The sequence below is a fragment of the Tyto alba genome, unplaced genomic scaffold (genome assembly GCF_018691265.1).
Source record: "Tyto alba isolate M040663 unplaced genomic scaffold, T.alba_DEE_v4.0 Super-Scaffold_17, whole genome shotgun sequence".
In the NCBI taxonomy this organism is placed as follows: domain Eukaryota; kingdom Metazoa; phylum Chordata; class Aves; order Strigiformes; family Tytonidae; genus Tyto; species Tyto alba.
Window position 1 is genome coordinate 19,178,211 of NW_024881279.1, and position 21,862 is coordinate 19,200,072.

The window sequence follows — 21,862 nt, forward strand, 5'->3', positions numbered from 1 at the left end:
GAGTGCTAAACGTTACTGGTCTCGTCTATGGAATTACTTCTTTCAACCACAGTGAGGCATATGGGAATGGTCTCATGAAAGTAGTTGTGTGTCGTTTGGTCACTTAACTCTTGAATGCTGGAAACAGAATATCTTCTTGCAGCTGGGATTTGTACCATTGTTTTCTTGCAGTCAGATAAAATATCTGTTTCTGAATTTGTATTTCTGACTACTGCAGTCAGGTGCTTTTGACACGGAATTAGGGTGAGTTAAGGAGATGGGGGCAACAGGATTACACTTTCTGTTGATTCTTGTTCTGAATTCATTTTTATCCTCGGAGAAAAATTTTCTGTAATCTTAATAGGCATAAATATTCCCGTACATTGCTATGATTTGAGATCATGACATGTCATCAGTTGGAGTCTTTACATTTCATCTGTGTTTTATACTACCTTCTCGTAGAGTCTTGATACTTTTAAAGCTGTCTAAAATACTTGCTCTCAACACCATCTGAGAGACTTGAAATGTCAGCTGAACGGGTGATTTGCTGCATTTCCGTGTAGATAAACTCTGTGCGAACATGAATCTAAACAGTGATGATTTTCAGAATATAAAATAATGGAACAAACATGTTGTTAATCTTGTTCCAAAACAGGTACTGTATGTTTTTATTCATAACTTTTAAAAAATGCTGTCCTACAGTAAGGAACCAGCTGAGCATCGGAATTCCTGTATTGATCCATTCATGGAACTTTTTGAGGCTGTGAGATTACAGGAGCTCCTCATTTATTAGGAACTTTTTAAAGTGGGTGCTGACAACCACATGTTTAGGTAGTGTAGTCTGGAATTTGGGTCCTCTTGTGCGTAGGGTGCCCAGCCTGTGGCCTGCCGTCAGCCGTGGCTCAAGGAGCAGGCTGTGGCTCTGTCCGCCATCCCAGTGGCCTGCTGACTTCTTTCACAACATATAACTGGAAATGTCTGTTACGTGACAAGACATATATATTTTTATGACTCACTTTGCCTGAAAAGCTCTTTTTTTTTTTTTTTTCCTTAAAAAAAAAATCAACCACCACCAAAAAAAAACACAGCTTACTTTAAACACTCCTGAATTGTCCATTCCCCAAACACGCATGTACAAATACCAATAATAGGGGGCATTTTTTTTTGTTCTCTTTTTAAAAGGCTCTTCTAGCCCTTATTTATCAAAATGAAGGAGATCAAAATGAAGATTTGTGCAGTACTCTTTTTTTCATCTGTAAAAGAGCACATTTCTGTCACTGGAGTGAAGGTATTACATGACCTCTACAGTCAGGACTATGATTCTTGTATTTCTCCTGAAGACTTCCAGAACCTCCACAGTGCTTACGTGCTCTTTAGCCCAGGCAAAATATTTTAATGCTTTTGAAAGCAACTGGCTCTTAATCGGAGTGTTGTGTCTTTTGAAAGCAACTGGCTCTTAAGCACAGTGTTGTATAAAGAATGTTTGGAAGAAACCCTTACGAAACAAAAACACGGTTCTGTCATGCAGGTGTTGTATGTTTGCTGACATTAAATGCATTTTAGCTATTCTTTAGTACTAACTGAAATATTGAGGTTTTTTTTAATAGCTTTATTAAATTTGATAATTGTCATTCTGAAACAAATTCATAACATTGTGGCTTTTTCATTACAGTCCATAACTCAAGCATGTTGCTAACTCTCTTTACATTAATTCATTTATACTGCAGTAATATCTACTGGTGGAACACCTGGTTTCTTACCCTCTTACATTAAGCCTCATTTATAAGACTAATAATGTGATACTATTGTAACAGTTTCTTGACTTCATTGCCTTATCCTGTTTTCAGCTTTGGTCTGCCTCATCAGTTCAGTATCATCTCCATCTCTCTCTGTAATCTCCCTTCTACTTGCAGGTTTCTACTGCTAGTTATAAAGCATATACTTAAATGCATATTTAAATGGAAAAGCAGCTGATGTTTTAGCTAATAAAAAGACCAAATAGCTTTGTGGTTTTCTGAACCCAAATCAGTATGTGACTTCTGAGAGGTAGATGTCCCAGTCTGGAATTCGATCATCTGCATTCAATGCCTCCTTGACCTATGGTAAAAATGAGGTGTCACTCAGCAGCCCTGGCCTGAAGCTGCCACTGAGTCAGTGAATGAGCTATGAGTCAATTAACTATTTGATGCTTCTGCTGAAATCAGCAGTAGCAGCACAGTTGACTTATTTCTCATCACTGCGTTGTAAAAGGGATGGTGCTCAAAATGCTGCAGGCTGAGCCACAGCATTGAGCAGCTTACATACATGGCTCACATCTGAGCCAAAACTTCACTTAACTTTCTTCATCTCCAGTGGTAGATCCAATCTTCTAATACACATTGCTACATGAAGACCAAAGCCAAGAGGTCCTGTGCTTAAAGCACAGACAGCAGGACATGCTTAAAGAACTGTATTCATTCAGGAAAACGCCCAGGTGCCCCTAGGGTGGCAATTTTGGGGGGAATACAAGCCACCTTGAATAAATCAGTTCTTAAGCATGCGCTGAGCATTTACTTAAGGGATATTGGCAGCATATTCTGCTGCTCCAGAAAAGACTCTAGAGTGCAGCACTGTTACAGCCTTACAGAATAGAAACTGCCAGGAACCATTACAGTTGGTTGGGCAGTTATGTCTTGTTCTCGGGCCAGCTACTCTGCCTCAAAGTACACGGCAAGAATATTGGGAACTTGAGATTTCTCTGGATGCAGGCAGGGTACAACAGCATAGGTCCATAACCTCAGTCCTGCCAGGACAAACTTGATTCTTCCAGTCTAAATTATTTGACTCGTATAGTGTTATTTGTGCAAAAATCAAACAATAGATAGTGCTTTTACCTGACCATGAAGAATGCCAAATTCTCTTCTTGAGCTGTGGGAGTGTACTTGAATTTGCTTACAGTGTGTTGAGTCTCCGCATTAACATGCTACCTCTGAAGAATAATGTAAGGTTAAGGTACAACGAATCAAATTACCTCATTTTAACACCTCTAAAAGTTCTATTCATTGGTGCTATTTCATTGCTCTAGTGAAAGCAGTCAAGGCGGCAATGACTTATTTCTTGTCCACTAGTGAGGCTTGAAGAACCATTTGAGTGACTATAGAATGGAACATCAGTAGCTATAGAAGGAACAACGGAGACTTCAGATTTTTATCTGTGGAAAGGCAGATTAAAAGGTCTATAAAGTTTATTCTGTTTTACAGCTCCTACTAATGTATATCTTTATGCAGCTGCCTCAATGCTGTCTTCTGAATGAATTGCTTGATACAGAATTTCTCATACAGGTTTAATTTCTGTTGTCACAGTCTGTCTGATAAACATGCATTTGCAGAAGGCTTAAACCAATGCGTGCACCCCCCACCCCCCCTCAAAATGGTGCAAGTATTCCTTTAAAGGGCTAGCTATTCTTTCATATCAAGTCAAAGGCAAAAATTTTGATGTGATAAGGAGAAAGAGGAATCTTGATCAGCAGTTGCTGATGATCTCTGTGTCAGCAGTGAATCATCTCAATTCCTACACCTTTAGGAGTCTGTCTCCCTTGGTTATCCAGACATCTAGATGCTGCAGTTGTAACTCCCTGGTTTTCCAGCCAATAACAGGTATGGCTAAAAGCTTGTTGGTTCCCCTACTCATGTCACTGGCTTCAGGATCATAGGAAAAACCAACAGTATGTTTAAATAAAAGCAGCAAATGTTCACTCACACAGCAGTACTTCTATGTAACACGATTAATATATTATTGAAAAAAAGTGCAGTAAGGCAAAAAACTGTGGTGCCAAAACTCTAGACAGGCCAGGTAGGTTATTTGCTCACACTGTTTATATGTTTCATCTTAGCTGTGTATTTTATAGGCTGCAGTAGGGACAGGATTCATGTAATTCTGGGTATGCAAGACTGAGCCATGGCTGGGGGATTTCCTCCCCACAAATCAGAGGGTAAGTCAGTTTTGAGGCCTGCCCAATCATCATCTTTCTGTCAGTCTATATATCATAAGAGTGATTAATTGGAGGCACTTGTTCATTGTAACTATTTCAGGAGCCAGAAGGTGGTAATTATTTTCTGTAGGCTGGGCTTAAAGCCTGGCCCTACACTTCTAGGCTGATGAGGCTGACAGCCTTGTTGACATAGAGGTCACGTGATTATCAAGAGCAGCCTCCAAAAAGAAGTCAAGATTTCTTTCTTTATTTACTTTGCAAATAAGCATGTCCAATGTTTTGAAATGTTCCAGCAGAGAAAATATTATGCAGTGCTTTAGCAACCTATAAACCAATAGGTGCATCAAACATGATTCTTTTGCTCACCCTTTATCTTTGAGCTTTTTTTGGAGACGCCTCTTTAATACACTGTACTGTCTCATTTGACTTGAAAGCATATGAATGGCATTATTTAAAGACTATTCAAAGAGTTTATTTAAGAACGGTCTTGGGATTGATTGGACTAAACAGCCTATATTTACTTCAGGTTGTCTTGTTCCAAGTGGGGTAAAAATACTTTACTGAAGAGATGGAGCCTCACAACTCTCTCCCCTGCCCTCCATCTGTAATATTAATCTTGTGTTATCTTTTTGCTGAAGTTAAGTATTTTCAGGCGCTCTCCTTACTTGCACTTGGTGCTGAATACAGAATAACTTGTTTAGCATTCTGAGACTTTCTAAAAGTCTGCCTGGAATTATAAGAGGTAAGAAATAGAAAGTACCTCTTTAAAAAGTTGGTTTGCCTAGATAAGGCAATTAGAGTAACGCATATCTAGCAAAAATAACATCAGATTTTTGGATTTATTATAGATGGAGGTATGTGATCAAAGAGAAAAGTAAACATACCTGTGTTGGTTTGGGTATGGCAGTGTGTGACTGTTTTTACCCATATGACAGCTTAATTTCTGTGCAAATGTCATATGACATTTCTAGGGAGAGAAGTGCAGGGTGTAATGAGACTACTTATATTTATTTAAGAGTTGTGTAGATATTTTTAGGAAGCTTTGAAAGAACAGCTTGTCAGTCCTTCAACTTTTACAAGATTTTTTTATTGCTATTTCTTCTAGTGGAGCATAATAATAAATAGACACTTTATTTAATCTGTATTTCACTGACTATTTTACATGAAAGTTGAGTATAGCCACCTCTATCCGATCTCTTTCTTTTCTGTTAATGATCTTGAGATTGTGGAGAATTGGGGTCAGCAAGGATGAAAACATCTAATATTTGTAACCTCCCAATATAACTTAAATTCATCAAAGCTGACCCTTAAGTCTTATAGCAGCATAGTAAAAGAAACCTTGCTGCAGAAGAACTAAACAACAACCACCCCCTCCACACCCCCCTCCCAATGTTCATTCTTAGCATTTTTACTGTTTACAAATACTTTAAAGGGAAAAAAACCCCTGCAGTTTACTCCGCAGATCATCTGATAATTCCCCATTTCACCTTCTGATGGAGGACCACTATGTGCTTATACACCAGACTTGTTTCTTGCATGGGGTCTGTGTGGCTGGCCTACACCCTCTGTGCCAGCTAACTCTTTTCATTGTGAACAAAGGATAACTGCCTCCAATCAATACTTACAATTATTTTTCCTGTATTAAAATATTTTGTAACTTCAGGCCAGCTTGTACATCTGGATTTATCCAGTTACCCCTAACTGCTAATTTTCTCTTATTGAAATTGCCCAAAGTGAAATATCTGAATTGTTTTGTATAGCTTTGGAATAGTGAATAGTCTAGAGACCCCAAATTGTTTTGTTCAGTTTTTCTTCATTTCCTTACTAAAAACAAACAAACAAACACAAAACCAACCAACCAAACCCCCCCAAACCCTAAAACTTAGAACCAAGTACCAGTTGCTCACTGGGATGGTATTTTGTTTTCAAGTGCAGCGGATTTATGCAATGAGTAAGGAATCTTTGGGGACTGGAGTCTCGTCTATGTTAACTGCCCTGTTGCTGCTTTGAAGATCAGATAATAAAACCAGCACCAGTTAGTAGGATATTTAAAATCAAAATTGTCAGAGGTAGCCAGAAGGTACCTGGCATTTTTTATGTACATTAAGAACATGCTGGTGACTCATAGGTGGCTTCTTATCAAATCAGTGCCCTGTAGGTTTCTCTTAAGGTGACAGTTGCTATCTTGTCAAAGTTGGAGAAGGGTGATCTTATTAAAAGCAGATAAAATGTGAATCTACCTTATACAGCAAAACAGCTTCCCATTTATGGGATAAGCTTAATTTTGCAGCCTTCTGCAATCGAGGTGTGTTGGTTTGTTTTGGTTTGGGTGTTTTGTTTTGGTTGGTTGGTTGGTTTGTTTGGTTTTTTTTTTGGCTAGGAGAAATGCTAGTTCCCTTAAGAATAGTGCTGGAGCTTTTGTTCTTTTCCATCTTGCAACAGTAGAATCACCACATCCAAGCCTTATTTGGCGTCAAGAAGAAAAAGTACTTCTGAGACTCTGTGCCCAGCACTTGAAAAATATGACTTTGAATAGTTTTAGCAAAACAGTATTATTCATATAAACATATAAAGGGCCTGCACAACTGAAGTATTCATCAGGGTCTAAAAATCTATCCTTGTTCTTCCTGTGTTCCTCACATGTTCTAGTCAACTCAAGAACTATTACTTTTGTCTAAGCAGCAATGCTGGTGAAAGCTATATGTAGTCAAATGGATTTCAAGTATGAATTTCATCTCCAGGTGCTTGTACTGCATCTTCTCTTCCCCTGGCGGGAGTTTTAATGCTGTAATATTTACCTGGATCACCTAGTCAGCCTTAAAGTGAGTTGTGTACATCTGTCACTGCAATGGTCACTGTGTGTATTGGAAGAACTTCTCATAGGAAGTGTTTTGCTGGATCTCAGAAAAATAGCATTTTATTTATCAAATTTATTGCTGACTTGATGGTATCATCCAATAATATTAAAAAAAAAAAACCAAACCAAACCCCCCTAAAGGCTATATAGCCTCTTTGTGTGCTGTTGTAAGAAGCATAGTGTTATTAAAATTTCACTCTTTAGTGAATTACAACTTTTGGAGATGGAAAAAGAATATGAAAATGTTTACAAAATCTCAAGAGTAATTCAGCAGCCTGGCTGTTAAAACACATAGTTTTGACTTTAAGAGCATTATTTAAAAACAAAAGCAGACTTCTGTGGTGCCTATACATTTTGTGTGTTTTTCTCCACTAGAATATTTGGCACTTTGCATTCAAATCCTCTGTTTCTTTTGGGCAAAAGGGGGAGCGGAGTTTGACCAGAGTCCAAAACAACGGAGTTTCCTAATTTGTGTGTGGCTTTTCCCCTGCGCCGGCTGTTTTTACTTAATAATATTTCTTATTTGGGCAGGAGATATTCCTTATTGGAGAACAAAATCTGTGTAATGTTTTTCTTCATGTACTTTCAGTGTGTACATGCTGGAGGGAAATAACTGTTTTCATGTAATAATTGATTCACTTTATTTTTGGTAGAGGTAAATCTGGAGGCACAGCTTACGCTCTGAATAAATTTTCATCTGCTGCTATCACCGATTTCTGAGCTCAGCAAGGTCAAGAGCTGCTGTTCTTCAGAGACAAGTTCCTGAGTCATGAGTGGGGCAGTGGGGACTGCTACTAGAAGGAACAGCATCATCCAACCTTCGTTTGCCTCCGAGCTGAGACTTGGAGCCAAGGTGGCAGGGCTACTGATTTGCTAGACTGAGAGTGAAGTAGTCATGAGCAAGTTCTAGTTAGCAAACTGGAAACTTTTTAAACTGCTGAAAAGCAAAATTTGGAGTAAAGCTTTGACAGAGCCTATTAAGTAAACCTCTCTGTCTACAGCTAGCTGTTCACCTCCTTTGGTACCAGTATGGTGCAGTAGCTTCAACAGGTATCCTCCCTGTCTGCTGTATTTTTAAGCAGTTACCATACCCCTGCCTCAGCTTTTGGTGAACTAAAAAACAGGGATGTCTTCCCCGTCCCATTCCATTGGCAAATGCTTTTGGTCACCCAGAATTACCTGTACCTGTGCCAGCTGCACTTTCGCTTTCCTGAATGAGAAAGATTGGAATCATCTATACACACAGTTTCAGATGCGCTTCATGGAAGTGTTGGACTGAAGATGTAACTACTTTCCTCCCTTTTGTGGAAATAATTTTCCTCCTTACACTGTCTCACTCTTAAACACTAGAGCAGAATGTTTTTTGTCTTGTAGATGTCTAATAAATAACCATCTAGATTCTGCATTTTGAACGAGTGTTGCTGATGTTAATAACTGCTATTTTGTACTATCCTTGTGTAATTTTGATTTGCTGATTGTGACGAAAAGCAAACTCTAACCCTGTCCCATTAGTAATGTAAAATGCATGTAATGGGTTCATAGCTCAGCCTTCCTCTTCCTTAAAATAAAAAATAGAGTTGTACCACCATGAGAATAACTTTTTTCCACTACAGTTTAATGAATTTAAATTTGTATCTAAGCCCTGAAATTTTCCTGTGAATGACAGCTGCTAAGTGGTTCATCAGCTGTGCGATGAACAAGCTTGTACTAGTTACGTTCCAAATGCCAGTCAACTACAGCATGCAGGAAGTATCTTGTGTTCCTCTTGTGTCCAGTAGCAGTTTGAAAATTGGCTGAGAGAATTATTTTCAGAGAACAGAAAATGTGTCTATACGTGCATCAGAGCATTTCTAAGGCTCTTGGTCCCAGAAACAAACGTGTCTGTTGTGAAATACCTTTGTGCTAAACATGCAAACTTCTGTGGCTACATTAGACTACTGTATTTAGTAGGACATCATGGATATTTTCTACTACATAGTCATATTCTGTATGTTGTAACTTCCTTAGCCATTTTATAAAATATACAAACAGAAGGCAGGTAGCTTTCCTTCAGTGGTAGACTTGTTGCAAAATAAAGCAAGGCAAAGATTTGAGTTAAATACAAAAACTTCAATTAGAAGTAAGCTTCTTTACCTTATACTTGAGGCATATATTTCATTATATACAGTTGGTGTTAGATATTTAGAGTGCAAACTTCATAATATCTGTGTGTGTATATTTTAGTTGCAGGTGGTTTTCCCCCTCCCCTTTCCCAAAAGCAGAGTGCTCCATAATATAAAATATCTCTGTGGACCATAACAAAACTTCTTTTCTCAACAGATGAGAAGAGTATGCCATGAATACATACTGTATTGGTAATGAAGTATATAAAGGTTGTGTCTGCCAGTCATGATGTATATGTATCTGGCACCAACTGGTCTCAGCCAGAGAATTGGGACCCTGTCTAAAATGTGGAACAGGAGTTTACTACTAAACTTGAATTGTACCTCTGTAAAGCAACTGTGCCTCAGAAAGCCCAAGGAAACAATAGACAGTAACTCAGTTTGTGTTCTTACAAGGTATTTTCAGGCATTCTTGGGAATCAATTTTTTATTTTGTACTCATGTAATGGATTGCAAACGTTAGTGGGTGCCATTCAGTTTTCTAGAATGACTGCCATTGGACTGATACCTGGTGTATTAAAACGCACAAAATGCAGATAAAGGCAAGAAAAACAAAGGCCTTTTAATATCTTGCAACAATCAATGCTAGATACTGATTTTCTACTGCCAAGCAGAAAGAACAGAAACATACTGACTAATTTTTACCAGAACAATAATCAGACATCCACCGGTAAACATGAGTGTAGGCCAAAGGAAAGCAAAGAGGAGGCCTTTCGGGGGATAAAGTCTGCTTAAAATTACATTGGCCTGTGTTCCTCCTGGGTCATAGTAGCATGGGAAAGTCTGATATCTTTTAAAATTGCTTGAAATTGTTTCTATTCGTGCTTTAACTTCTTTAGAGTTCTCCAACTTGTCTGGGACGTATGAGCACTGGAATAAGAAATCAAGATAATTCATTATAATACTCTGCTACAAGGTTTGTAGTGAAATCAGATTAAAACAAACATGCTAGTACTGACAAAAACTTCTGTGGTTTGGCTAGCATCCCTGGAGATGGTCTTGGTTTCCTTACGTCCCTAACCCACTTGCCATGCTTCCCTGTTTCTGTTGGTGTGTCTGTGCCCCCAGTCTGCAGATTTAGAGGTTGGAGTAATGTTGGAAACCAGTAATAATTATGTGCTCAAAATAAAACTTTGGTCTTTGAGACTGTCACTTTATTATCATAGTGCCAAGCTCAGATTCCTAACAGAGCTTCTAGGCACCCTCACAGCAGAAATGTGCTAGCTGTGCAGAAATTCACAACTGGCTTGTCAGCGTACAGGAAAGCAGAGTTGCTTCACTGTGCACCTCTGGTTGTAACTACTAGAAAAATAAGAGGAAAGCATGGCTGTTAGAGGATTCCTACTTGTCTTCGTAACACAGAACTTATTTTGACCCGTAGTAATAATGCAAAGTTATTTGATTTTCAGTGGAAATACTATTAGACTTCAAAGCATTCATTTTTTTGTTGTTGTTATTCATAATGGTTTCTTTACTGCAATACTATTTTGCGCACATAATAGTGCTTAGGTGTCCTAATCTGGAAAGTGGCCAAGGCAAAAAGGGGATGGTTCCTGACCTGAAGGCTTGTACTTGCAGTAATGCAAACGGTAGGTTGGAAATCAATAAATCGCTGCTTCTTGCACTGAACAAGAATCTTGTTTCAATCCACAGTGGATAATTTCTGCCTTGCCACATCATTGTGTGTAGCTTTCCCTGAGTCACTAAAAATATAGGCACTAACCAGCAAAATTCTGTTCAGCTTAGTTGTTTCATGCTATCAGGTTTGCACTGTGTGCAACTCTAATCTATACAATTTCTTTAAGAAGATGAACACTTGTAGTCTGAGCATGTCTTGTTTTGGATTCTGAAAGTGCTTCAGTCTTGGGATTCAGATCCATGATCTGAATTTCACTTTGTCCCCTCAGGGAGTGTTGAGCTGGAACAAGGCCTCTGAAATACTCATGGTTTTGGAATGGAACTGAACCTGACCTTCCTGGGCACAGTGTACCAATAGGAGCACCTATGGTGGTGGGGGACCAAAATGCTGAGCTCTTTGCTGATTCCCAAGCAGAAACACAGGCAGGAACAAAAGGATAGCACCCTACTTTTTCCCCTTCCCTAATCTTTCACATACCTCTAAAGCCAAATGAATACTGTGCGCCTACATTTCTGTCCCACCCATGGTCTGCACCCATCCTCTGGGGAAGACATCTCTAAAACAACTGACCAAGGGACCTCTACCACAATACCCAGTGTCTCTGCTTTACACAGGTGTTTCCTACAGTGCCACTGCCTCCTTCATGAGTCCAGGTTTCTGCTACCATGCTGGCCAGAAGCGGTGCAGACCAAACCAAGGACAAATGAGGTGATCATTTTCCAAAATTACTGATTGTTTTTTCCTTTCGGTCTAAAACATGCATCATGTTCCCAACAACATCCTCATTTCCCCTTTCTCTGCTTTCTTTATTCCCTGTTTCATATTGCACACCTAAAATGAAAGTAAAATTGGGATTTGTGCTCTTTGGACAGTTTTTAACTTCAGGTCTCTCCTACGATAATTCAACAAGCAACTGAGTGAACCACAACTTATAAACTTTCTTATCATTGGTCTTCAACTCAGAGACTTACGTACTTTTAAATGTTCATGTTTTGTTGGTGTAGTTCCTTAACAAGTATTAACGTTTTATGTAATGTTTAAAACAAAATCCAAACCTGTGTAGTTTCCAGGATATTTTAAAAATGCCTTGGTCTATGCACAGACATTAACATGTAAAAGATAAACAACTCTTACTCTGCTGCTTGGTTTAAAAACAATCACCCCTTCTTCTCAAAGGTGTTAGATAGCAGCAGGGAGTGATTAGTCAACCTGTGTTGCAAGTACCTTAGGATTTTTCTCCAGTGTATCTTCAGTCTGATACAGCATAACCTCTTGCCCTGAGGCTGTCAGATTAACCCACACCTGTAGACATGGGTAAGGAAAGATATCCTCCTCCTCGGAGCCTCCGCTGTTTGGGGAGAGAACTTTGTCCTTGATGTTGGCTTTGAGTACCTTGCACACTGTTTCTGTTGTCCAGACACTATAAAAACAAAACAAGAGGTATTGCTTTTAGATGTGCTGGCAGCATCTGTTCCGAGTGGTGCCGGAGCTGCCTCTGGGTGTGCCAGGCGTAAGCCATGGGGTGGCTGCAGTCCACGCTGCTCAGCCCTGCTGCCCTGAGCTTCACCCACCCACCCTCCATCCATGGCTGCGCCTGGAGAAGGGCTGCCGTGGGAAAGCACTGCAGGAAAACACTGGCTTTTGCAGTTGTTTGTTACACATTCTGTGGTTTGAAGTTAGATTCTAACCCTACCTGTAATCAGCCTCAAGTGTTAAGAAAGAAAAATTGCTATGGACTTGAATCTTTGGTAGTACATATTTGGAATTGCAGTACACTTGATGTCTCAGAAATATTTTAAGTAATTCAATAATTCTCAGAACTCTCCCTTCTCCTTTTCTTTATTAGAAGGACCTTTTGTATGAGTAAGTAGCAGGATTTTACCTGGCAGATGTACATTTTTTGTTGTTACTTACCCTTTTTCTCAAGAGTTACTCTTTTATTACTGATATAACACAGTAAGATTTTTGCTTACAGCGGTATGCTTTGGTGGCAAAAAAGTAAAGAAATAGTCTCACTCCAGTTCTTAAGAAACTAATCTTTTTATATACAAATGTCTTGTAATCAGGAGGCTGGAAAATAAATAAAATGTGCATTACTGTTTTAAAGAATGTCAAACATTTCTGAGCTTAAAGGTACTCTTATCAAGAAGAATGAGGTGGATGTACTTGCTTTCTCTGTCAAAGTCTTCAAGCATGAAAAACTGAGCTGTACTTTTTGCTTTGTTACTTTGGTTTATTGCCAATTGATTTTGTGTGTGGAGGCAGAACTTGCAAAATGAAATAAAAATGTGAGCAATAGTAACTACTTCAGCATTTATTGTATCCTGCAACATTTGCTGTGGTGGACTGGGCTGTTGAAGTTGATAGTTTCCCATCATGGTTGATTTGGAAGTAAGATACAGATTCTCAACTGAACAATTTTACCACGACTTATGTTGCTCACGTTTTTATAATTTTATTAGAAACAACATGCCCTCCCGTACATAGAAAAGCTTCCCACCCATCCCCGCATTTATGCAAGACTTAGCTTTCTCATTATCAAGCTTTGCTATGCATGGTTGCTTTTATTTTGCATGTTTTCATAACAAATGTTTTGTTTTAGTCTGTTCTCATTCTAGCTCTGAAGATGATCATTTCCCCTCTCTGTTGCTTATCTTTAAGTGCCTGATGACTTTCTGGCTCACTTTTTTTCTCTCTTCTGTCTTAAATTCTTATGAGCTCTCTGAGAACATATTGTTTATTTATTGTACTATGTACTAAAGTATATTTTGGCACTTTTAATAATGGTATTTGACAGGAGAAAGAAATACTTTATATTCATAAGCAAGTGGCTGTTACTACCTTTTAGTGTAGAATGGCACAATGGTGATCCCAATAAAAAAGTACATCATCATGGAGCATGCAACCATTCCCAGTCCCAGGCACAGGGCTCTTGTCTCCCCTCGCTTCTGTGCAGTCACCGGCTTTTTTCCCAACATGATTTGCAGTTGTGAAATCTGAGCAATCTCTTTCTGGTATAAAGTAAAATACAGAAAAGAGAGGAAAAGCATGACTAGGATTGGCTACAGATATCACAGTTGTGTAACAAGTTTATGAAATACTATGTATCCTGTGGAGGAACAGTCCCATTTTTGCAAAAATGAGAGTTTAGAAAAAAATTACTGTTTTTTGTTATCAGTAGACTCCTTTTTTTACTTTCATATTAACCATATAGCACTTCAAAAAGTGTATGTGTGTGTTTGTAGGCTAGGAGATGGGGTAGGAAAACCTGATTAATTTTTGGAAGAGTTCTATTAACACCCCAATTGTCCTCAGCCTTAATTTGGGCTATTTTATATTGCTGCTTCTCTGAAGCAAGAGATACTGTGTTGTGTACTGGTAAAGGCTGCATGAAAGGAAAATCTTCCCACAGTAGAACCCTTTTTACATTATGCTTTTTCTGGATTAGTCTGAAATACGGCTGTCTTATTTCAAAAGAGCTGCAATGATTTAAAATTCAGCATTTGAGATGCCCAGTTCTGACTTCTGCGTGTTTGTTGTTTGGCCTTGTCCATTCCAGGGTGCTCAAAACTTGATGTCCGAGCAAATGATGGAGACAAGCTCTGTTTTCTAGGCAGGAGTAGTATGATGCTACCAAGCACAGCGGAACAGGATTAGAAAACACAGCAGTTAAAACTGCGTTTCAGCACATGCGTGGGGACAGGACCACAGGCACTAGCGAAAGCGCAAAGGGTGGTGTGTGGGTGTCACACCGGGGAACTCGGGCAGAGATGTCCGGACTATTTTCCCCCCACTCCCTTGCCAAGTAGCATTTGAAATTACCTTGCTAATGCTTTGATAAAGAGAATCTGAAAATAATTGCAATGAAACCATGTGCTATTAAATCATTATGACTGATGTATAGGACTCATCTATAAATGAGCCTGTAAGAGTCACTGAGAGTTCAACCCATGACCAGTATCTGACAGCTGTAACTGAAGGTTTGGCGAGTTTTGCTTTTACATGAAAATATGGTGCAAGCCATAGTTACGGCAAATGACAAGACTGGCAAGACTTCTGTGTGTTGTTTTTTTGGGGGGGAGAAGGGGGGAAAGCAGAGCAGAAGAGAGAAAGGGAGAATGTTATGGACATGCCGAAACAAAGTGAAAACTTGTGTTGTTAGTGAGTAATTCTTATATACAGCAACAATGATTAATGTTCAATTTGTGCTGAGGGAAAATGAAAAAGTGAAAGATTGGTACTGCCACCATGACTTGTGGAAAACTTCTAGTGGCCTAATGCTGTTAATGTCTTGAATTTTAGATGAACCATAACGTTTACAGAGCTGTCCCAGCTACACTGAGAAATAGGGGGGTAATCAGACTCCTTGTTACATGGAAAACAAGAACTGTGGAACCATTAACCAAAGAATTAATAAGAAATGTAATTGTCCCATCAGTCTGCTTGAATATTGGCCACATACTCAGCAGAAATACCAGTAAGCTCATCCTTCCTAATCACCTTAAACTGCCAGACTGCTTTTTTATAATGCATAAGGAAGTTGTATGTATAAACTGGAAATCTTTGGCAGTGGCCAAAGAGGTTTTCCCAGTGTTATGTGCAGTGTTGTTCCTCATCCTGACACCAGCTGTGCTGCCTGAGCCTGGTTCTCTCTGTGAGCTGCTAGGGGATCTTGTTTGCCTCTGCTCCCCCACTTCAGATGTCTGCTCCGCCCCAAAATGAATAAGAACGCATAAATTATGCAGAGAATGTTAGCAACAAAGATAAATCTAAAAATATTTCAGGGTGCTTCTATAAACATAAAAAATAACTGGCTAGGTCTTCAGGCAGTGTAAATCAAAGGTGCTCATGTCAGTGCTGTGTTACTGCATCAGATTAGCTGTAAATGTCGTCCCTAAAACTGAAATACATACTTCCTGCTGCATTTTTTTACACTTTAAAATTTAAAAGACCAGAAAAATCTGTAACATTATTTCATGCATATGCAGAATAAGAGGAAATCTAAGTCAGTGGAGGAAACCCCATGTGTGTTTTTTTCTTTTTCTTTTCATTATTATTAAGTTCTTGTGCTGAAAGTCCTGCATTTTCTGGCTCTCAAAGCAAAGCAATGCTGCATACATATAGAAAAACATTTTATTTGGAATTTCCCCATTGCTTAAAAGGTTCATTTCTTTCAGATTAAAAATTCTTCTTTTTTGTCTACTTGATCTGTCAATGTATATTAGGAGGGATGTTGAAAGACCTAATTAAGTGTTTCCTTTGACAAAAATCATTAAATCTTTGAAAAATTATGCACTGTGGAGGACTTGATTGGCCCAGGATGTCTCTGCGCATATTTGAACTGGAAGATGTTGAAGTGTACAACATGGGTTTTAGTCCAGTTTTCAAGAGCAAATGTAGATCTATCCTTTGCACTAAAGATTGTGAGGCACCTCTGTAATTATTAAGAAAATATAAGCTCCAAATCTTTTAATAATGTTCTCTCCCCCTAATCATCTTCAGTCTAGTTAAATTATACAGTATGTTAGTTGTGCAATTTCAGTGTATAATCGCTGCACTGACAGCTGCTGGTGCTAAACCTAGGGGTGCCATCTGCTCAGGTTTGGAATAGAGTCCCCTGTTTTCATTAGTAGACAAGTTTGATACTTGGTGGGAAATCTCTGCCTCCTCCTCTGTCTCATGAGGAGTTTCCAGTGCTGTGACCTCCATGAGTTTGGATAGCACCCCTCTCTCTTGCTATTTCAGGCTGCTCTTAACCTGGGTATGGCAGTGTTGGTAGCACTGATGAATTCATCTCGCTTGCTTGCAGAAGAAAGAGTGCTTCTCTCAAATTTTAGTTGGGAATAAATATTAACAGTGAGCTAGTTTGTTTTTGTTTTTTTTTTTTTTTTGAGCTGGTTTATCCTACACCATATGGTGACTTTCAAGTGAGTGTTTATATATTACTTTCAGATGAACATCAAGTGCTAATACTACATCACACCAAGAAGAGCGATGCAAGTCATCTGCATCTCAAAAGCAATGCAGAGTTTTTAAGCAGGCCTGGACCCTTTGGCCTCTAGTGCCTCTGCATACAAAACAGCCATTTGCTTTTTCCTATCAAGTGCCAACTTAATAGTCATCTTGTTTTGGTTTCAAAACACCTTGTGTGGACAACATAAAAATTGCTGGTTTTGCTGGGTGTGTAAGAGGAGTATCACATTCATTGCCAGTTTATTGGCCAGGTACTTTGTGTGGGAACCAGAAAACAATTGTAAGGTTTGGATCTATAAATATGTGTTCTGTATTGGTTATGCTACTGTGGCAGAGCTGCACAGCTTACATATTTACTACTGTCTCTGAGTACAGTTAGTTTGATCGCTCACACTTGTCTGTTTCCATGAGTATTTTAACACTGCTTAGACTCTTCATCCTTCCTGTTTCAATCCTGCCCTCATCCTTTTCTCATTTACTGCCCCACTGCTTACACCCCAAACAATAGGCGTGAGGTCAAAACGGCATTTGTGTTGGCATTTTCTTCCCCTGTCCCCACCCTCGCTTTCCTACTCGTAACATTTATGTGCTTTTCTTGCTGGTAACGGGTCTGCCATTGCCAAGGGTGCTGGGGCCAAGGAACACTGGTTTTGTTCATTGCAAATGGATAAGAATGCATTACTTAAAGCATTCTGTGCATCTGGGACCACCAATACTGTGTGTGTTACAGAATAAGGCAATGCTGAACCTTGATGGAAATGTGCATGGAAAAGATGATTGTGCCATGTACTCGTGCAGCTCTCTTGAAAACCTGAAACATCAGTATTTTGACTGTGGAACATAATAGCACTGCATTGATTTTATGAAATATGATGTATCATTTTGCTTTAATAATGAACTGTTTACCTGATGTAGCACTAGAGTGAATTAAACAAGATAGGTTTTTTTTTTAAAAAAAACCTGTGCTGTTGTTTAAATCTGTTAGCTATGAAACCTACGAATTCTTAGAAAAAAGCTACTTGCTCAGTTCATCAGCTCTGAAATTTTTTCGGAGCGCTTCTTTTGGATTCTGTGCAGTACTGAGCTGCACAGAGTGAATCAATTTAAGAGTAGATTTCAGGGAAGCCTGAAAGAGTTCAAGGGCCTGGTTTCTCTCTAACTTTATTAGAGGTAGACAAGCACAGCCTCTAAAGGAATGCTGAACACCCAAAGCCACAAAACTCCAAAGATTAAAGGTGTAATTACTATTAAAATTAATAAAAGCTATGATCTCATATGAGCTGCAGACTCATAATTTGTAAAAATATTACTGTTATTTTTGCTAATAATTGTGGAGAATTACCAGATTGCATCCAGTTACAAAAGAGAGAACAGCTTGACTTTTCTAAAGCACGTTGGGCTATCCGGGCTGTCCCACATAGTGTTGCAGATTTAGAAAGATTGTTGCTTCCAAAAACGCTGTACTTTTCCAAACCGAAAGCTATTGCATGCTCCCAAGGAAAAACAGTTATTTAGAAATATACTTACTGTTTTTGATGAAATGCTTCTTTCTCTGATGAAAAAAACTTCTGTTACATGACAGATGTGGGATAGTAGTAGAACTTAGATGAAAGGGTTTGTTGTTGGGGTTTTTTTTTAATCTTTCTTGTACTTCTCTGGGTTTGCTTTGCTGTGGCTGAACTCTTCTTAGTTCCCCTATTACGAAGTTTTCTGTAACCATAAATGGTAAGGTATGAAGGAGCACTGTCCTTTTTGAGATTAATTGCTGAAAAACAGTCAGCTGCAATACTAAGACCAACTACAGCTGAAGAGACTGAGTTTTCTTATACCCTAGGGCCACTTTACCACATGTCCCAGTGGATTTGCCTGGGATTTAATCCTGGTGGATTAAAGCTATGGTCCTTCTCCTCCTGTACAGCTTTTTAGTTTAGATATCTAATAGGTCTTTGGGTAAGGATTAAGGAGTTGACTGTATCAATGACCAGTGGTACTGATTCTTAATACCTGAGCTATTAACAGCTATGTATGAAAGCTTCATTGCTGCAGTTTTGGTCAGTTTGGATGTAACATGCTAAAATTTTGACTGTACATCAGAGCCCTGTAGACAAGAACAAGGCATCCATCATGCCTTAGATATATTAGTGCCCAGCATGTTTCTTGAGCCAAAAAGCCAGGTCTGCTTCTGGGACATATAAAAGGTTGTCTCCTAGCACAGAGCATTAGAGATGAGATAAAAGAATATTTTTTTCAGAGAGGAAAACTCTTTTATTGGGATACTAAAGGAACTAAAATTAGTTAATCCAGAAAAAACGTTGAGAGTGTTCTGAGCATTGTAAACAGGGGTAGGATCCTTTCCACTCTGCTTTTTAGGTATCTAATAATTTGCTGTTTCAAGTTAAGCTGGTCATCCAGGCTTCCTTCTGGTAAAAGGTTTGAAGTTGGCTTGTTCAGAGAGTTCATGCTGTCTGAAGATAACAGATGAATCTCCCCCAAAAGGACCTTTTCTATTATTATTGATGCAGAAGAGAGCACACAAAGCTAACTTGCATTTAGATAACTGCCCGTTAGACACTTAAAGCTAAGTAAGATGAAGCCTGCTACTATCATCTAGCTGGGAAAGATTTATGATCATAGTTATTTTCTAATATTTGAGAAGTGATATAGCTAAAGTTTAAGAATGACATTTGAAGGTTGGAAAAAGAGCCTTGTGAACAAAACTTACTCCCAGGTAAAACATGATCTGGTTGAGTGGAGTTCTATCATTTTTTTGATACTTAGAAAACAAGACTGGCTATTTCAAGGATGCAGGCTATTGCTCAAGCAAAAGTCATGCTTTTAAGGAGGAATTCATTAGAAGTGATGTTTTTGGCTGTGTGATTCAGGAGTCAAGGTAGAAAACAAGGTAACCCCCGCTGACTGAAATGTGTGACTCTTCAACTGTGGATATCTCTTCTGCCTGCTCGCCTTAGCCCCAGTGGCTAATACATGTGGATCAATTTTTAACTGCTGCACTGAGTTCTACTGCAAAATTAACACAAAACCTGTGGGTTCCACAGGCAAAACAGATGACATTTTTAAAGTTTCTCAGTGTACTGGAGGAGGTAGTGGTAGAGCACTTGGTCTCTGTTAGAGGTACACTGGTGGCTTATTTGAATAGACAGAAGCTGTGCTCAGAGTCTGGTGCTACACATTACCTTTCCTTGTTTCTCTTCCCACCTATGCTTCAGATGTGCAAGTCCAGGTGGCCACTGGCTCTCAGAGAATTAACCCAATAAAATAACACAGGTGTGCTGTAGGGAGGTGCTGTGCTGATACCCACTCCTACCCCTGGGGTTTTTCACTGTGCTGCTGACCTGTACCGGGTGATGTGTATTCATGAGAGCTGTATCAATGGCAAACCAACTGTTTATTATATTATAAACTGTAATTCTGTATTACAATCTAATAGAGCCTCTGTCTTACCTAAATCACATAGAATTTTTTTTCTTTTTTTTTTTTTTTTTTTTTGCAACGTGAGGGGAGGAAGGAAAAGGGGGACAATCTGGTGATTGAAATCACCAGGTGCTTTTATCCTGGTGCTCCTTTTCTTTGCAGGAGCTGCAGTGCTCTCTCCTTCTCTAGCCTTGCTCCAGGCTATCATGGTGGGACACTGAACCTTTTGCAAATACTAGTTTTAACCAAGATAAAAAAAAAATTTCAGGGACCTTCCCGAGCTTTGCTTAAGGTGCTGTTTTAATATTTGATCCCTGACAATAGGTGAGGAAGAAAAAGGGAAGACAATGTCAGAGTAGGCTTTTCTGAACTTCAAATACTCTATTTTGAATCATGAAAAAGTTTCTTTTCAGTGTTTTGCTTCCCACTTACTTTATTCCAATGTATTAAACCCTTTGGCTAAGGGGAAAATAAATTAAATTTGAGGGATACTTTCCCATGATTCTTTAAAAAATTAGTGATGCTTCAACTTAGAAAAAACTGCTGTGCCTGTAAGTCAGTGAAGTATCTACACTTCCACTCATAAGTCTCCAGAACTGCAAGAAGCTATCTGGCAAATTAAAGAGAATTAAGATAAATATTTCTAAGGAGTTATTTTCTCTCTAAATGCTAGTGGGGAAAAAAACCAAACCAAATGTGGGAGAGAAGACATGTGGCTCTGAAAGAAAAATTGTGTAAACATTAGCTTACAAGGATTGTAGCTCTGTTTTCTAAATAAAAAGTATGAAGGGGCTGTAAACATTACAGCAATGGAAGGGAAAAAAGAGTTTCTGGTGTTTATTTGCTGCACTACTGTGTAATGAGTGCTGGAACTGTGGTCCTTTGTGCACAATCTGTATTGTAGAATGCTTTGTTCCAGCTCCCTTTTGTTTCTGATAGGGCTGGTCACTGCAGGTGTGTTAGTCCGGAGGACTCAGCCCTCACAAGGGATCCCACTGACTTTGCTGTGATTCTGAAGCTTCAAGGAAGCTCAAGAGCCTGGTTCAACCCCAGGTGCTGCTGAACAGTTTGTTGCTGTGGCATCACATGAATTACACTTACTTTGTGTTTGTGAGTGACCTGTTACACGTTAGGCTGTTCCATGTAACAAGATGGATCTTGCTGGAAGTCCTAGTCAGATTATAGTGTCCATGGGCAAGCAGGAATGATGTGAATTTGCAAACTGTGAACTCCCTTTTGGCTGTAATGTAAAGAGCAGTTCAGGAGTTAAAAAGCAGTATCTTATAGCTGGTCAGAACTGCTTATTCCACTCTTCTAAGCTGGTCATTCATAAGGGTTGTTTTCATGCTAGGGCATAAGAGACATTTAATGGCTATGAGACAGAGCCAGTTTAATAAGTATTGCCATTTTATTTCCAGGACTTTCTGCTGCTTCTAAAGAACTGGTGATGTGTGAAATGAGAACAGTTGTTTGGACTTTAGAGAGCCCTGCAAATTATTATCTAGCCCCTTCCTAACTGAAACATAGTCAGTGTACTACATTGTCATTTTAATGGGCATCATAAAGAGAACCTGTGGCTCTTGAGCAAGGAACAATCACATATTAAAAATTATGTGAGTTAGGAGGAGGAGGATGTCCTAAGTGTTGGCATGTCTAAATCAGGCACAGGCAAACTTTAGGATTCAGCTGCTTCCTTTTAAGTAACTAAATTAACAATCTGTTTGCTGGACTTGCTGATAACTCACCAGTATTATGAGGGCTGAGGGATTTCAGATTGTTTGTTTGGCCTCCAACTTCACAGCATGGTGGCCGTGTGCTTGTGATGTTCCCTTTGTGAAAGCTAGCTGTGC

General features: G+C 39.1%; 2 protein-coding genes across 2 annotated transcripts in view; one reads left to right on the plus strand and one right to left on the minus strand.

The window, feature by feature from the left end:
- KCNIP1 (potassium voltage-gated channel interacting protein 1) overlaps nucleotides 1-21,862 on the plus strand; it is a 445,272-nt gene that overhangs the window by 24,874 nt on the left and 398,536 nt on the right. The gene's annotated exons all lie outside the window — the stretch shown is intronic.
- Nucleotides 8,401-18,286, minus strand: KCNMB1 (potassium calcium-activated channel subfamily M regulatory beta subunit 1). The gene is made up of 4 exons (XM_009965878.3): nucleotides 18,108-18,286; nucleotides 13,449-13,618; nucleotides 11,832-12,027; nucleotides 8,401-9,838 (listed from the first exon to the last, which is right to left on the minus strand). Exons 2-4 carry the CDS (start codon nucleotides 13,583-13,585, stop codon nucleotides 9,569-9,571), a joined length of 603 nt encoding a protein of 200 aa, XP_009964180.1. The 5' UTR covers nucleotides 13,586-13,618; nucleotides 18,108-18,286; the 3' UTR covers nucleotides 8,401-9,568.

What these genes read in the sequence shown, in the direction of transcription:
- KCNMB1 (XM_009965878.3), bottom strand. Translation starts at nt 13,585, where the DNA reads ATGTTGGGAAAAAAGCCGGTGACTGCACAGAAGCGAGGGGAGACAAGA. An exon ending in GTGCCATTCTACACTAAAAG is followed by an intron (nt 12,028 to 13,448) that starts GTAGTAACAGCC and finishes TTGTTTTTATAG; the next exon opens with TGTCTGGACAACAGAAACAG. An exon ending in CACTGGAGAAAAATCCTAAG is followed by an intron (nt 9,839 to 11,831) that starts GTACTTGCAACA and finishes TTCTTATTCCAG; the next exon opens with TGCTCATACGTCCCAGACAA.